Source organism: Panthera pardus, unplaced genomic scaffold, assembly GCF_024362965.1.
Source record: "Panthera pardus isolate Hobbes unplaced genomic scaffold, ASM2436296v1 HiC_scaffold_18, whole genome shotgun sequence".
In the NCBI taxonomy this organism is placed as follows: Eukaryota; Metazoa; Chordata; class Mammalia; order Carnivora; family Felidae; genus Panthera; species Panthera pardus.
This window is the reverse complement of record NW_026526743.1, coordinates 1,998,363-2,015,339: the sequence shown is the minus strand read 5'-3', so window position 1 is coordinate 2,015,339 and position 16,977 is coordinate 1,998,363. Positions and strand designations below refer to the sequence as shown.

The window sequence follows — 16,977 nt, the reverse complement described above, 5'->3', positions numbered from 1 at the left end:
CTCTCGTATCATGAGTCTGTTGTTCACGGAGATGGAGTTCACCCGGAAAGAGGATATTTCCTAAAAGGGGGTGGGGTGGGGGAGGGATGGGAGAGGTGGCGGCGAGGGGGCTGGAAGCTGGAGGACTTTTGGAAGAAGGAGCCACAGGGATGGGAAACCTGGAGGGAGGACTGCCAGGAGGGAAGTCTGGAAGGGGGAAGGTACAGAGGGGAGCAGAAGGAGGATGGGGAAGCGAAAAGCAGGAAGAGTTCGAAAAGGAAGGAGTAAGCCCGGAGGGGAGGACGGATGCAGGAGCCCGACTGGAGGCTCGGAGGGTTTGGAGCAAAGTAGTCCCGTTTGATCCACTGTTTTGGTTGGGGACATTACTACTAATCACAACCACTGGTAGGAACAATGCAGTTAGCGCAAGTCTGGTCCGGGGTAGAAACCTGATGCGCAATATTTAGTATTTTCTTTTAAACCGATGCGGTGACTTCTCTACGCACAGAATGTGTTCATTCACTGGGTCATCCATCTGTCACACTGTGGTGGGTGATGCTGGGGACACAGTGGTGACTGAGACCGCCCAGGCTCTGCCCTCAGGGGGTTCGCCATCCAGCGGAGAAAGAGAGACCCGTCCCAGGACAGTGAAGACCCAGAGTGGGTATGGCTGGGTGAGTCTCAAGCGAGCCTCGGGGTCGGGAAGGCCGGTCTTCTGAGCTAACTTCTCAAGCTTCATCCCGGTCCTGAGATTGTAGGCAGAGGGATCGCTCCACCTTTGACCCCTGCCCTCCAGCTCCTCATTGTCACCCAGACTATGTTTTTAATGTTTATTTATTTTTGAGAGAGAGAGAGAGAGAGAGAGAGCGCCAGTGGGAGAGGGGCAGAGAGCCAGGTGACAGGATCCGAAGCGACTCCACAGTGACAGCGTAGAGCCAAATGAGGGCTCGAACTCACGAAGTGTGAGATCATGACCTGAGCCGAAGTCAAGAATCAGACACTTAACCGACTGAGCCATCCAGGCTCAGTTTGTTTGTTTGTTTGTTTGTTTGTTTAATTTAAATTTTAGCTAGCATAGAGTGCGATATTGGTTTCAGGAGTAGAAATTCAGTGACTCATCCCTTACATAAAACACCCAGTGCTCAGCACAAATGCCCTCATTAGTACCCATCACCCATCTGGCCCATCTCCCACCCACCTCCCTCTGTCAACTCGTGATTTGTTCTCTACAGCTAAGAGTCTCTTGTGGTTTGTTTCCCTCTCTTCTCTTCATCCATCAATGGACATTTGGACTCTTTCCATAGTTTGGCTACTGTTGATAATCCAGAGCGACGGCTCTTTGATTTAAAGAAATTCATTGGGCACCTGGGTGGTTCAGTCAGTTAAGCGTCCGGCTTCAGCTCAGGTCATGATCTCGCAGTTCACAAGTCCGAGCCCCCACGTCGGGCTCCGTGCCGACAGCTCAGAGCCTGGAGCCTGCTTCGGATTCTGTGTCTCTCTCTTTCTCTCTCTGTCCCTCCCCCACTCGTACTCTGTCTCTTTCTCAAAAATAAATGAAACATTTAAATAATTTAAAAAAAAAAAAGCTCAGATGAGGGGGGCACCTGGGTGGCTCAGCTGGCTAAGTGCCTGACTCTTGATTTTGGCTCAGGTCATGATCTCATGGCTCGTAGGTTCGAGCCCCACTGCAGGCTCCGTGCTGACAGCATGAAGTCTGCTTGGGATTCTCTCCTTCTGTCTCCACCCCTCCCCCACTCACACACACTTTCTCTCAAAATAAATAGAAACTTAAAAAAAAAAAAAAAAAGAAGTTCAGACGAATCTCAATGAGGATCTCCAGATAAATGAGAATACCTTTGAGGCATAATTCGAGCTGATAATATTGGAGAGTGTCTCTTGGATTCCATCTCGAATGCTTCTCCCTCTAAAACTGACTGGTCCGGGGCGCCTGGGTGGCTCAGTCGGTTAAGCGGCCGACTTCGGCTCAGGTCACGATCTCGCAGTCTGTGAGTTCGAGCCCCGCGTCGGGCTCTGTGCTGACAGCTCGGAGCCTGGAGCCTGCTTCGGATTCTGTGTCTCCCTCTCTCTGACCCTCCCCCGTTCATGCTCTGTCTCTCTCTGTCTCAAAAATAAATAAACGTAAAAAAAATTTTTTTTTAAATAAAAATAAAAATAAAACTGATTGGTCCAAGGTCCAGGAGGGTAGACAACAGATAGACCAATCCATCCCCAGTGACAGACTCACATTGGGAAATATACAGAATGCCTACTCAGGCCTGATCCTGGATAATCCCACTGCTTCGATCTTGGCCACTCGTTTTGTTAACACTTTGAGGCCAGAAATGAGAGAGACGATCAAAAACATGACGTGAGGGACGCCTGGCTGGCTCAGTCCAAAGAGCATCGAGAGCAATTCTTGATCTCAGGGTTGTGAGTTCAAGGCCCACGTTGGGCGTAGAGATTACTTAAATGAATAAAGAAATAAAAACTTAAAAAAAAAAACAAACAAACCCGTAACATGAGCTGGAGAAATACCTTGATTGCAAAATTCCATGAGGTTAGTCCAACATCAACCATGAGGATGCCGGGGCACATCAAAGCAAAGCCACACAGTGTCACTTTAAGGCCCCACACCTTGAATTTGAAAAAAAAAAAAAAGAAAAGAAAAGCCCATTCTGTCAGGGCCATTGGATACTACCAACCCTGATTTTTTTTTTAATTTTTTTTTTTAACGTTTATTTATTTTTGAGACAGAGAGAGACAGAGCATGAACAGGGGAGGGGCAGAGAGAGAGGGAGACACAGAATCGGAAGCAGGCTCCAGGCTCTGAGCCATCAGCCCAGAGCCCGACGCGGGGCTCGAACTCACATACCACGAGATCGTGACCTAAGCTGAAGTCGGACGCTTAACCGACTGAGCCACCCAGGCGCCCCTACCAACCCTGATCTTGACAGAGGTGCTTGTAGGGACAATAAAGAAAAGGGACACCAAATTCGAGGCTTAAGATTTAGTCTCCCCAAGGATCCCCTTCTGAAAGGCTTTCTCTGTGTCCATAAACACCCCTCAAGCCTTTGGCATATGGCTGGGCCAAGACCTGTAGGCCATGAATAAAAGAGTCAAACCTGGGTCGCTGCGAGTTCCCAATCCGAACACTGTCTCTGCCTCTCTGTACCTTCCGGAACCACCCAGCTTACCTTACGAACGCCTCGTCTGTCCACACATTCTTTCATTTCCCTCTACGTCCAGATTCTCCATCTTCTTCTTCTCACCCGGGAAAGTCCACAATGCACAGGGACAGGAGGGCCTCAAGAGGTCACGGAAACCCCCTCTTCCTTTCCGGGGACCCTGAATGCTCATTTGAGGGGTGTGGTTCCCCTTGCCATACCCCCCCCCCAAATCCAATATGTGGATGATCCCCCCACTCGGCTCACTCACTGACACTCAACACGTACCCCCCAGAGACACGAGGTGTCTAGGGACGCATTGCCGCGACGTTAAGCCACAAGCACCCCATTGAGGACCCGACTTCCGCACCCGAAGGCTAACGGTAGCCACAGGAGGAAGTTATCCCATCGTTCGTGGCATCTCGACCCAAGACTAAAACGCAACTCCAGTGGTTTCTGAGGCTGCGATGGGTTGAAGTGTGTCCCCTCCCCCGACCCCAAAAAGATAGGTTGACGTCTCACCCCCCACCCCCAGTCCGTCAGCATGTAACCTGATTTGGAAATAGGATGGGTTGCAGGCAGATTGAGCCTTGTCTCACGTACCCCTCAAAGACTCCTAACTCACCGCCTGGTTGTGACAGTAACCTCGCCCTATCCCTGGCATCGATGACTCAGGATTTCTGGGCTCCTTCGCATCCTGCCCCTTCACGGGACTCAGTCTCAGACCATAACAGCCCTCACGGCAGGAACCACCTCCCCACTGCACTCACCCAGATTTTCCAGCTATCAAAACACTACCGACCCCGAGTCACCCGGGGCGACTCGTAATTTCTCTTGGCAACAAGCGGCATCACCCCTCTTGTGACTCATTTCATGGCCCCCGGTCCCGTCCCTACATCTTCTCCTTGCTGTCCCATCTTCAATCAGCATTTATTGGCTGAGCCCCTCAGCTGAATGAGGCAATTATTTCCATGAGTCTTGCATTGCCCCCCGTGAGGCGTGCCTTGTGTGTGAGGATTTTGCAGACTGGTACCTACCTGCCAGCCGGACTGGCTCCTGTTATCTTGCCAATCCTGTGAGTCCTTTTCAGAGTTTCGATCCCCCTTCAGTCTATTCATGTCTAACCTTCACTCTTTCTTCTCTCCACCCCTCACCGAATTCCCCACAAACGTAGGAGACCAGCCACATCCTGCCAAGGCCGAAAGTCACCCTACAGACACAGGGTCTAGGATGACTGCGACCCCCTTTTTCATTAGCATCAGAGGAGCCAAGTGCTTAGCAGTAAGCCCCGAGGATTTAATATGGCCTCCACCCACGTGTGGGCAACTTTTGCACCCAGGCCCGGGGCTTCCGAGGGAGGGACTTGTATGTTACCGTGGGAAGTTTCTGCTGCATGTTCATTTCCAGGGACTCCTCGGACATCTCATCATCAATGGGAACATCAAGAGGCCAACGAGTTGGGGACGCCTGGGTGGCTCAGTTGGTTGAGCCTCTGACTCTTGATTTCAGCTCAACTCATGATCTCATGGTTCATGAGATCGAGCCCTGGGTCGGGCTCTACGTTGATAGTGCGGAGCCTGATTGGGATTCTCTCTCTCTCTCCCTCTCTCTCTCTGCCCCTCCTTTACCTACACGTGCATGCCCCCTGCTCTCTAGATAAACAGATTTAAAAAGGTGAAGGGGCAATGAGGTTATCTGAAGAATTGTGACCGCTGTCCTGATTCCATCAACCAAGGATCTCTCTGTACCTCCTTCTTGCAACCCTGTCAACTGGCTGCCCTCGGGCCTCCACTCTTGGTTTTACTCCCTTATTCAACCATTAATCATTCTCTTTTTTTATTTATTTTCCTAGGAATACCCATCTTTGAATGCCCAGTGACCAAATCCTAAATCAGTTTCAGATCCAGCATTTTATGCAAGAAATGGTTCAACTGGCTTTGCACAAACAGCAGGGATGGAAAACCAATCCTGACATCACCCCAGACACTAACTACTGAGAAAATCCTGTTTGCGACTGAGCTCCCTAGATCCACCTATCATGAATCTCGGTCATCTCCCCACTGTTGGAAAATTAAGGCAGTTAAAGGACACTCTAGGTCTGTCTTAAACAAGAGGGGGATTGACTATAGTTTGTCTCTACTGAAGTCCAAGCTCATTGGGACTCACGAGATTATTTCGTACTTATTTATCAGACCCTTCTGTGGCTCTTTCTACATAGAAGGCTCTAGACAAGTATCTCGCTCAATCCTCAGAACGACTCTATCTGGTAGATAATGTTATGACCCCCATCATACAGATGAGGAGACCGAGGCACAGATGTTAACCAAGTTTCTCAAAGTCACACAGCTAGAAAGGGGCAGGGCTGGGGCTCACACGCCCTTCCCCTCCCCCTAGTCTGGTTCCAGAGTCTTAGCTCTCAAGAGTACCACCGCCTCTCCAGCTTACGACCAGAATGCATTCTGGTGCAGGAGGGTCCCAGAAGAGGGAGGTTCTCATATGATCTTCTGGGCCCTGGCCTTTAGGGAGTCGAGGTCTGTCTGAGAAATGGGTATGAACACTGGAGCTAGATCTTGAAGGTTGTAGGGGGACACACTCGGCGTAGTGACACAGGCTGGCCGCCTGAGGGGGCGCCAGCCCGGCTCGCGGAGCCAGGGGAGCCAGAGGGAACCTTGGAAACGAAAGTCAGGCTCAGACTCTTAGGACCACAGAACGTCGAGAACAGAGCATCTTAGAATGCTGAGAACAAAGCCTCTTAGAACGTAGAACAAAGGCTCCTGGAATCGTAGAATGGTGAACGCAATATCCCATACGATCTGGGAGACAAAAGACGCTTAGATTCTGTTCTGGTCGAATTATAGGATCTTCCACCCAAGCTGGTCTTCTAATTCCAGAATTTGGGATGTCATCGATCTCAGACTCTTAGTTAGAAGTTAAGACTGTCTACATAATTTGGGAAGCCTGCTGCAAGATGAAAATGCGGAGCCCCTGGTTCAAAAAATAAGAATTTCAAGACAGGAACAGCCGAATATTAAACCAAGCACAGGGCCCTCCTAAGCTGGTCACACGCCGGTGAAGCCGGTCCCGCTTAGAAGCATCATTTTATGGGAGGATGCCGGTCTTAGCCAGGCTGGTCCTCTGGTTATACAGCCGAGTGTCTGGGAAGGCTTCCTGGAAGAGGAGGCCAAATCAGGGCTCGACTCAATAACCCTCTCCGCCCCCTGCACAGCCTCAGCAGCTTAGGGTTGCTAGGGGTGGGGGGGGTGGGGGGTGGGGAGAGGAACAGCTGCCAAACTGTCACGTGGACCCATTCCCTATTTATAGATCACCCCTTCCCCTCTCGCGGGACAGTCCAATGGTAGCCTGAGCTCGCCCGCAAGGGGGCGGAACCAGCTGCGGGACCCGGGAGGCACGGACCAATGACATTGAAGCAAGGGCGGACTTGTTTCATTGTGACGCGCGAGGGGGCGTGACCAGGCCCCAAAGGCTGGCAAGCGGTGGGGCGTGGCGAGGCCGCCCAGAAGCAAAGCGAGTAGGAAGCTGCGAGCATGCGTCGCGTCGGGGGGCGCGGGTGCACCGCCGAGCAGCTTCGTAAAGGAGGGTAGCAGCCAATAGGCGACGGTTGCTCTGTCGCCGGGGGCGTGGCCATGCAGATAAGGCGCGGGTGGGCGGCCCAATGGGCGGGCGCCTATGCAGATGAGACGGTGACAGCCGGGCCAGCGGGCGGGCGGGCAGGCGGGCTGTTGGGGCGGGGAGGTGGGACCCGGAGAGGGGTGGCCGTGGGGCCCGGCCGGGCTGGGGTGGGGGGCCGCAGCCATGATCCGGGCCTTCTCGTTCCCGGTGAGCCCCGAGCGGGGCCGGCTGCGGGGCTGGCTGGAGGGCAGCCTGGCCGGGCTCTGCGAGTTGCACTGGCTCCGGGAGAGGCAGGAGTACCGCGTGCAGCAGGCGCTGCGGCTGGCCCAGCCCGGAATGGGGGGCGCCGAGGCCGAGGACGAGGAGGACGCCGATGAGGACGAAGATGCGGCGGCGGCGCGCCGGGCCGCAGCGGCCCTGGAGGAGCAGCTGGTGAGGGGCCGCCTGTCCGTCCATCCCTCCGCCCCCGTGTGTGTCTATCTGTCTGTCTGTCTCGGTTGGATGCTCAGACACCCGTTGCGGTGGGGGAGGGGGAGAGGACAGGGGGTGGGGCTGGAGACCCAGGAGTATGGGCGGCGGGCGGGATCTGGCCTCCTCGACCCCAAACTGGGGAAGGTGGCGGGGGGGGGGGGGGGGGGGGGACTGCATCGCCTCCGCTGGGGCCTCGTGAAATGCACAGACCCTTTCCCCAAAGAAAATTCTTCTAGGCGCTAAGTATGTGTCAAGCCTGGGCCGAGTATTTGGTATGCGTTGTCTTCTTGAAGCTTGGGGGAGAGGAGGGTGATAGTCCTCATTTTGCAGAGAAAGAAGCTGAGGTTCAGAGATGGCAAGTGACTCACCCAAGGTCACACAGCCGGGATCCAAACGTGCCCCGCTCTGGCCCCGCTACCAGGGCTCCATCTTCCCTAAGTCCCGATGTGCTTGGAGATCTCCGGAGGGGGCGGGGCGGGGCGGGGGGGGGGGGGGGAGGGGATCCTCGGGCCTCCTGAGGGAGGGACCACTGCTGAGAGGAAGCTTGCAGTCCCTGAGGACCCCGCGGTCATCTTTACTCTCTGGTGACACTTTCCCTCCTTTCCTACCTGGTCCCAGCCTTGGTTAACCCCAGAAGAGGCAGGTTGAGGCAGCGTGGGGGCCCGACTTCTGAACTCCCCGAGTGCTCTCATGGTGGAAAATGAGGCAGAGGTCTCCAGAAGGACTTAAGGAGCACCACCCCTCTCTCCTTCTCTGTCATTTGTTCATTCTCCTGACCTCTTCCTGGATTCCCCTCACTCTCTCTCCCTATATCTCTGTCTCCCCAGGCTTCCCTTGCATTTCTGCACACCTCTCTGTTCCGGCCCCAAGTCCCTGTCCCCACCTCTCTCTTCCCCTCCCCCCGCCCCCCCCCCCCCCCCCCCCCCCCAGCCTGCCAGGCCCCAGACCCTGGCTCTCCCCTTGCAGATCCCATCCCCAAGCCTGTGTGTGGTCAGAGCTTCCCGTTTGGGGAAACCTGAGCCGGGGTGGCGGGGGAGGGGGCTCTCCCTGCCGCTGACCTCCATTGCCCCCGCCCCAGATGGGGAATGGGGAGGGGGTCTGCAGCCAGACTCCGGGGCTGCACGCACAGCCCCTCCCCCCCGACTGGGAGCGGGACCCTGCACATTCTTCTCTGGAAACAGAAACAGCTGTGGGAGGCCCCACCCCCTCCCAAAGTTGGAGACGCCTTGTGGGGGCCTTCACCCCGCTCCCCCCACCCCCCCCAAGCTGGCTGGGCTTGGGAAGGCACCTCCCACCCTACGAGGAGAGGGAGAAAGCACAGGGATGGGCAGGCTGTGTCCTTCCTTCCTGTCCCTCGGTCTCGCCCTCTCTCTGCCTCAGTCTCCTCTCTCTGTCCTTCAGCTTCCCCATCCCTGCCCCTAAGTCTCCCCCCTTCTCCGCCCCTCTGCCTAACACCCCCCCCCCCCCCCCCGAGGTGGTAGTGGAGAGGCCTCTTTCCCCCCACACTCTCCAGGCAAAGCTCCGTCCCAGCGTCAGGGAGGAGGCGGTGGCAGGCAGCGGGAGAGAGACAGCGGCACCGAGGGAGGAACAGAGAAACGCTAAATATAAACTCCTCTGCCGTTGGGGGTTCCTGGGTCCTTCTGAGGAGGGTGTGGGTACCTCCTCTGATCCCTGAGCCTCTGTCTTAGGATACTTCCCCCTCCCACCCCCCCCTTGTGCCCCCCTCCCCTGCCCCAGGAATACACTCCCTTTGAAGCAACAAAGATTGAAGCCAGACTTGATTAGTTTCTAATAGGAATGGTGGGGGGTGCAGGTGACGACGAGGGATATTCAGAGAAAAGAGGCAAGAATCCTGGATGGGGGGTGGGGTGGGGGTTCTGTTCTCTCCCACCAAGAGAGAGGGTCCCCTTGCAGCAAGAAGGACTTAAGTTAGACTCGCAGAAGGACTTCCTAATAGAGATGAAGGGAATTGGACGAGCAGTGGGGGGGTGGGGTGGGGACAAAGGTCTGGAAACGTTTGGGCAAAGGGGTCTCCAGGGGTCGTAACCCCATGCATGTTAACCCTCCCTGGATGGTGGACGGTCCCCTGGCAGAAGGGTTTGCAAAAAAAAAAAAAAAGATGAGGGGCATTGTGGGTACACAGGGAGCTAGATTCAGGCCAACATCCTTCTGGTCTTTTAAAGAGTTATCATTGCTTCGCACCCGGAAGGGATGGGGGTCAAACTTACAAACAGTGACAGTGTGTAGACTAGGGTGGTGTTGGAGGGTCCAGGTGCGGGGGAAGGGGAGGCCTCTCCTGTCTGTCCCCCTTAACTCCTTCTGGGAACCGACGTGACACGGGCAGAACTTCACTCCCCCCCCCCCCCCAGCTCCCAAATCGATCCTTTCATCTTTATTTTTAATTACACGAGTGAAACATGACTTTCTATTTTCCTTATTGAGACAGTCAGCACTTTGGGGGCGCCTGGGTGGCTCAGCCGGTTGAGTGCCCGACTTCGGCCCAGGTCACGATCTCCACGTTCGTGAGTTCGATCCCAGCGTCGGGCTCTGTGCTGAACAGCTCAGAGCCTGGAGCCTGCTTCGGATTGTGTCTGTCTCCCTCTCTGTCTGCCCCTCCCCTGCTCATGCTCTCTCTCTCTCTCTCTCTCAAAAATAAGTAAATAGTAAAAAAAGAAAGAAATGCAGAGCTTTCGTGTAATAATCAAAGCTAGCATTTATTAAGAGCTTAAAAGGAACTGCTATTTTAGTTCATTAAATCCTTATGACACCCCATAAGAGAGAGAGTTGAATGCCATGTTGCAGAGGAGGAAACCAGGGCCCAGAGAGGGGAAGTAACTTGTCCCAGGTCTCCTCGGAATCGACACTGTTGTCACCTTGGCGTGGGTCCCTCCAGACCTCTTCCACAGCTTACATACCAAGAAGTGTAGTGTTTTGCTTTGCTTTTTAATTTTTATTGTACTAAAAATTTTTTTTAAATTTATTTACAGAGATATTTACAGAGAGAGAGCGCGCGCATGGGTTAGGGGCAGAGAGAGAAGGAGAAACAATCTCAAGCCGGCTCTGCGCTGTCAGCCGGAGATCCCGGCACAGGGCTCGAGCTCACAAACCGTAAGATCATGACCTGGGCCAAGATCAAGAGTCGGATGCTTAACCGACTGGGCCACCCAGGCGCCCGATGCTTTGCTTTCTCACAAATTCCAGGTCTCTTGGGTGAGGTCCTTGGGGGGACAATGCCAGTGGTTCTCAAGGTGTGGCCGCTGGACTAGCAAGATGGGGGGGGGGGGGACTTGCAAGATATGCAAATTGGGCTCCAGCCTGGAAGCTCTGGAGGCGGGACCCAGTAATTTAGGCTGCGAACAATGCCCTTCAGGTAATTCTGACTCACGCTGGTGCTATGCCCTTTCCTTTTCCGCCTGGAAGCTCTATGTGAGTGATGACTGTATACACATATGGCCTCCTTCCGTTTTGACAGCTGCATAGTATTCTGCTGTATACGTTCATCCCTTCAGCAAACATCTCCTGAGCGCCTACTCTGTGCCAGGCACTGTGCTATGCACTGGGCTTGGGGTGGGGGTGTGTGTGTGTAGGGGGGGGGGAAGTGGGGGAAGGACGCAGCGGCCAACAAAGCAGACAAAACGCTCTGCCTTCCAGGAACGACATTTAGTGAGCAGACAAAAAACAAATGACAACCCAATGTATCATTCTGAGCCAGGAGGTCATGTGGGGGTGGGGGTGGGGAATGAAAGCAGGGCAACAGGGTGCAGAATGACTGGGGAGCTATTTTGGAAAGACTGGTCAGAGGAGGGATCATGTAAAGCGAAGATCTGAAACGAGCAAGGGAGGGAGCCAGGGGGAAATTCAGGGGAAACACATCTTACAGAGGTAGGAGCTCGCCAGGCGCAAGGCGTGCTGGGGTGGGGTGGGGGGGACAGCAAAGAGGCCAGTGTGGCTTCGAGGCTACGGCAGAGTGAGCAAGGGGGCGATTAGTAGGGGGGACATGACGACGTGGGGTACGTGGGCGCTCCGGGAACGCTTCTAGCCACCCCTGATACGACACAGTTGGGCCGGCCTCTTGGGTTCTGCTCAAAGATGACGCCACCCTGAGCATCTCTGCACGGCCCAGGGCAGGAGCCCAAAGTGGACCGATTTGTTGACTTTGCTCCTATAAACAAGCCCAGAAGGGGGCTTCTGTTCTGGGGGCGGGGGAGGGAGGGGTGAGGACGGGGGCCCAGGAGAGCCGCCGCTGAAGTAGGAAGCTGGGGGAGGGAGGGGGGGCGTCTGCGGGGGAGCCGGCCCGTCTTTCTGCCCTAAATAGGCAGGGCTGGGCGCCTGGCCTCCCAGCTCCTCCCCCCCTCCCTGCCTCCCGCCCGGCCCGCCGTCCAGACAAGCCGCTTTTGTCTGAGGGTCAACCGTCGGCCCGCGGCTGCCGCCACCTCTGGCCTCACCCGGACCCATGTGGGACTCTTCCTGGATCTGTTTTCCAAAATGGGGTTAAGCCCTAGTGTCTCAGAGGCCCCATCTGTGTTGTTTCAGCCTCAGCCCCACCCCCTTCCCTAATGACGGCCGCTCCGCTAAAAGGGTTTTCACCTTCATTCATTCATCCCTGATAAGAAATGGTCATTTCCTGCAGCAAGAAGGATCCGGGATAGACTCAACAGAAATTTCTCATGGGGATGAGGGGCGATGGGAGACATGGGGGGGGGGGGATAGGAGGGGGGTGAGGCTTCTGGGTAGGAATGAAGCAAGGGCAGGAGGAAGATGCCGTCCCCCAGGCAAGCGAACCTGCTGGGGCTTGTTGCTGTAGTACCCACTAAGGCTAGACTTACAGACGGACTTTCCAGTAGGTGTTGGGGGGCGGGGGAGTGGTTCTTCCCAAGAGAAGGAGCAAAGGACTTAGTATGAGTCGTGGTCTGCCTATTTTATCCATATGAGGGAAAGAACCGGTCTGCAGCAGGAAGGACTTAAGGAAGCCTTGCAGAAGGACTTTCTGCTGCCGATAAGGGGCGGTGGGGGGAGATGGGAGCATCCAAGAAGAGAAGGTCAAGGACTGGAGAAGGTGGACCCCATGGCTAAGGGATCTGCTAGGTAGCAGCGAATTGCCCTTCCAGCTAGACCACCTGAGCTTAGGCTCAAAGAGGGACATCCTAATAGGTGTTAAGGGGCCACGAGCACAAATGGAGGGAACACCTGATAGAGAGGGAGCAGGGGCGGGGCCTTCTGAAGCTTAGCACACCCAAGAGACGGTGATGTCGCTGCAGCACGAAGGACTTGAGTTAGACCATCGGAAGGACTTCTATTGGGCTGAAGGGACAGAGAACTTGAGGCGGGAGATCCTGGGGCTTGGGTGCTTTTACCCTTTCGAAATCAGAGCCTCATTGTCAAAGTGAAACCCTACCCGTGGTCTGGGAAGATGTGGGGGGCTCATTGGCAGAGGTTGGGGGGGGCATTCTGACCAATCTGCTTTCCTCATGCCCTCAGGAGGCCTTGCCTGGGCTCATCTGGGACCTGGGCCAGCAGCTGGGAGACCTGAGCCTGGAGTCTGGGGGCCTGGAACAGGAGAGCGGGCGCAGCTCAGGTAAGCAGGGCGTGCCTGGGATACCCCCATCTTTCCTCCTGCCCCTACCTCTCAGGCTGCCTCTTGGTCTCTTCCTTTCCCCACCCCTGGCTTCCCCGCCCAGGCCCCTGATGATCTCTCCTCTTCTCCTTGGAATCCAGGCTTCTATGAAGACCCCAGTTCCACGGGGGGTCCAGACTCACCACCCTCTACCTTCTGTGGGGACAGTGGCTTCTCTGGATCTGGCTCCTATGGACGCCTGGGTCCCGCTGAACCCCGGGGCATCTATGCCAGCGAGAGGCCCAAGTCCCTAGGTAAGGTGGGTGGGGTTGGGGCCCTGAGAACCAGGGAATGGACAGTAGGAGAATGGTTTTGAGCCCAAGCTTCTGAGTCAGACTGACCTGGATTCGAATTGTGGCTGTGACATTCCCCTTTCGTGTGGTTTTGAGCCTGTTGCTTCTTTCGGGGCCTCCGTGTCTCCCTCGGTTAAAGTGGGATTGATAACAGCACCTACGTCGTCGTAGGGAAGTTTTGCATATTCAGGGAGCCTCAGCCCTAATTGCTATTAGACTTGGCACCCACGGTAGCCACTCGGGAAACAGGAACTGCTGTTGTCCATTTATACAAGTAAGTTTCTGAGCCCCTACTATGTGCCGGGGTAGCCCTATCCTAGTGGTGAGGGACGCAGTCGTGGCGGGGGTTGGGGGGTGGGGTGGGGGAAGACCCCTGTCCTCAAGAAGCTGACTTTCCAGTGGGAGAGACAGATAATAAACAAGATAAGTCAGATATAGACAGACAGAGAAGAAAGTTAGGGGAAGGGGACCAGGGAGGGCGTCCTCTTTGGAATCGGCAAGGAAGTTGCCATTTTAGAAGACGCGGCCCCCGGGGAAGATGTCGCTGAGACTGTGACATTTGAGTGGCGTCCTAAAATAAGTGAGGCAGTGGGCCAAACAGATATCCTCAGGGAACAGTGTTCCAGGTAGCGGGAACAGAAAGTGCAAAGGCCGAGAGGCTGGAACGTGACTGGCAGGTGCAACCAGGAAGCCAATGTAGCCGGAGACCTAAAATTACAGAGGAGAGGCGTCAGAGATGGCGGTCAGAGAGGCAGGGGCGGGACAGACCATTCAGGGTCTTGTGAAGATGTGGTTATGAACCTGGTAGGAGGGAAGGGGGGGGGGCGGAGAGCGGGGTTTTTGATGACCGTGGAGGAGGAGGGGTAGGCAACTTGACCCTCCTAGGCTCACCTTAGAAGGGGCTTCGAGAGTCTCTCCACTCTCTTCCTTTTTTTTTTTTTTTTTTTTTTGCCTCCCTCCCCAGGAGACGCCAGTCCTAGCGCTCCAGAGGCGGTGAGCGCTCGGGCAGCCGTGCCGCGATCATACTCGGCGCCCTACCCGACGGCAGCGGGCTCCGCGGGCCCGGAGGCCTGCTCCTCCGCGGAGCGGCGGGCCCGCGCGGGGCCCTTCCTGACGCCCAGCCCCCTGCACGCCGTGGCGCTGCGCAGCCCGCGGCCCTGCGTCCGGCCTCCTGCGGACTCGCCGGACGCCCCCGGCACGGGGCGGCCCCTGGACGGCTACATCTCGGCGCTCCTGCGCAGGCGCCGCCGCCGGGGGGCGGGCCAGCCCCGGACCAGTCCCGGGGGCGCGGACGGGGGCCCGCGGCGCCAGAACAGCGTGCGCCAGAGGCCGCCCGACGTGTCCCCGCCCCCCGGAGGCGCGCGGCCCGCGCCCGAGCCCCCAGTGGAGCGCGCGGGGGGCCGTCCCGCCAGCCCGGCGCCTTTGGGGCGCGCCTGGGCCTCGCCGTGGGAGTCGGAGACGGCGCCCGAGCCCGCCGCGCCGCCCGCCGCTCCCTCGCCCCCCGACAGCCCGGCCGAGGGTCGCCTGGTGAAGGCGCAGTACATCCCGGGCGCGCAGGCCGCCACCCGCGGCCTCCCCGGCCGCGCGGCGCGCCGCAAAGCGCCACCGCTGACCCGTGGCCGCAGCGTGGAGCAGTCCCCACCCCGGGAGCGTCCCCGGGCCGCCGGCCGCCGCGGACGCGTGACGGAGGCCTCGGGCCGCCGGGGCTCGCCCAGGGCTCGCAAGGCCGCGCGCTCCCAGTCTGAGACCAGCCTGTTGGGCCGCGCGGCCGCGGTGCCTCCGGGGCCCCCCAAGTACCCCACGGCCGAACGGGAAGAGCCCCGGCCGCCGAGGCCCCGTCGCGGCCCTGCGCCCACACTCGCGGCGCAGGCCGCGGGGTCCTGCCGCCGCTGGCGCTCCACGGCGGAGATCGACGCTGCGGACGGACGCCGCGGCCGTCCCCGAGCCCCGACAGCCCGCGGCCCGGGGCCCGGCCCATCCCCGTCGGCTCCGCAGCGCCGTCTTCTCTATGGCTGCGCGGGCAGCGACTCTGAGTGCTCTGCGGGGCGCCTGGGGCCCCTTGGACGCCGGGGTCCCACCGGCGGCGGCGGCGGCGGCGGCGGCGGCTATGGGGAGAGTGAATCGAGCGCCAGCGAGGGGGAGTCGCCTGCCTTCAGCTCCGCATCCAGCGACTCAGACGGCAGCGGTGGCCTGGTGTGGCCGCAGCAGCTGGTGGCAGCCACCGCAGCCTCTGGCGCAGGGGGTGGTGCAGGTGGAGGGGCACCCGCGGGCCCCGCCAAAGTGTTTGTGAAGATCAAGGCTTCCCACGCACTCAAGAAAAAGATACTGCGTTTCCGTTCGGGTTCTCTCAAGGTCATGACTACAGTGTGAGTTTGGGGGTTTGCTCGGGCTCCCCCTTCATGGCCTCTGCACCACCACGCTCCCAATCACTGACCCTTCCATACCTCCCTTCCAAAGACCACCATTTTCTCTGCTTCCAAAGACCCTTCCTCACTGCCCCCATCCACTGCAGTCTTGGTTGAAAAGGCTCCCCCTCCACCATAGGGAGGAATGGGGGAGGAGCCCTGTTTGACCCAGTTCAGCTGCTGGCTCTGCAGCCCTTGGGCAAGAAAGTTCCCTTTGTCTGGGCCTCACTTTTCCTCATCTGTACTATGGGTGTAATATGGTATGCGGAAGGGGTAATTCAGTTCGAATTTCCCCATTTTAGTTTAGACAGTCCGTTTGTTCCCGTTCACCACTGTCACTGAACCCTCTTATTCCTCCTTTCCATGCCCAGATATGGTGTCTCCCCCCCCTCCCCCATTCACAAAGTGCCCCCATCCATGTCCCTGGATTCTTAAGCTATCCCCTTGGCACCGCGGTCAGAGACGCTGTGTCTGACCCAGGTGGTGCCTGCAGAGTGCCCTGGGAAAGGAAGGAGCACTGACTTTGGGGTTTTGAGGGTCAGTTAGGAGGTGGTAGCACCTGGAAAGAAGGACTCTTTCGCCTCTATCCCGGGACAGTTATGGAGGATTAGGAGGTAGAAGAGGGGAAGGAAGATGGTTTCTATCTCATGCCCCCCCTTTTCTCCCCCCTCCCAGAGGGAGTGGGGAGAGCCCAGGATGACCCTCAGCTGTTCCAATCCAGTATTTTTTTTTTCTTTTTTAAAATTACTGTATTTATTATGACGATGGTGACTCCCCAGTGCACAGGGGGGCCAGATTCTGTGTTTCTCTAACCTCTTTGTAAATAAATGCACACTGTTCCATACGTGGTGGACTCTCCTTCTGTGGTAAAACGGCTTTCCTTTGGACTCACGTTTAGTGAGCAACTATTATTTGCTTTGAACACAGGGGTGTCTAGAGCCAGGTGGCAGATCTCAGGGTGGGTCTCAACCTGATTTTCCTACCATGGGGCTGTTTTACCACAATGAATCTGACCTTTGATTGAGTTGTGTTTGGTCACAAACATGGTTTCATAAAAATATAAGTGAAGGGCCGACCCAAATTTCTTTTCTCAAAAGTCATCATAGTCAGTTTGATGTGTATCCTTGAAGGTTTTCCTTTATGTGTTTGCATACATATGTGAATTTAAGTAACTATATAAATATATAACTATATTATACATATATACCATGTACATTTACATATATACATATACAAATTGAACCATATATTTGCATTATTTATCACTTTTATTCTATTATTATTATTATTATTTTCATTTGGTGGTGTTGAGTCATCTGTGTCCAGAGATTTCTTTATGGGAAGGATTTTAATTAAGAATTAGATATTGGGGTGGGGGGGCACCCGGGTGGCTCAGTCGGTTGAGCGTCCAACTCTTAATT

General features: G+C 56.2%; 1 protein-coding gene across 1 annotated transcript; it reads left to right on the top strand.

The window, feature by feature from the left end:
• The first annotated feature begins 6,670 nt into the window (after positions 1-6,670).
• On the top strand, positions 6,671-16,400 carry DACT3 (dishevelled binding antagonist of beta catenin 3). The gene is made up of 4 exons (XM_053905515.1): positions 6,671-7,205; positions 12,723-12,819; positions 12,960-13,112; positions 14,116-16,400. The coding sequence occupies exons 1-4, from the start codon at positions 6,957-6,959 to the stop codon at positions 15,519-15,521; spliced, it is 1,905 nt and encodes a 634-aa protein (XP_053761490.1). The 5' UTR covers positions 6,671-6,956; the 3' UTR covers positions 15,522-16,400.
• The last annotated feature ends 577 nt before the right edge of the window (positions 16,401-16,977 follow it).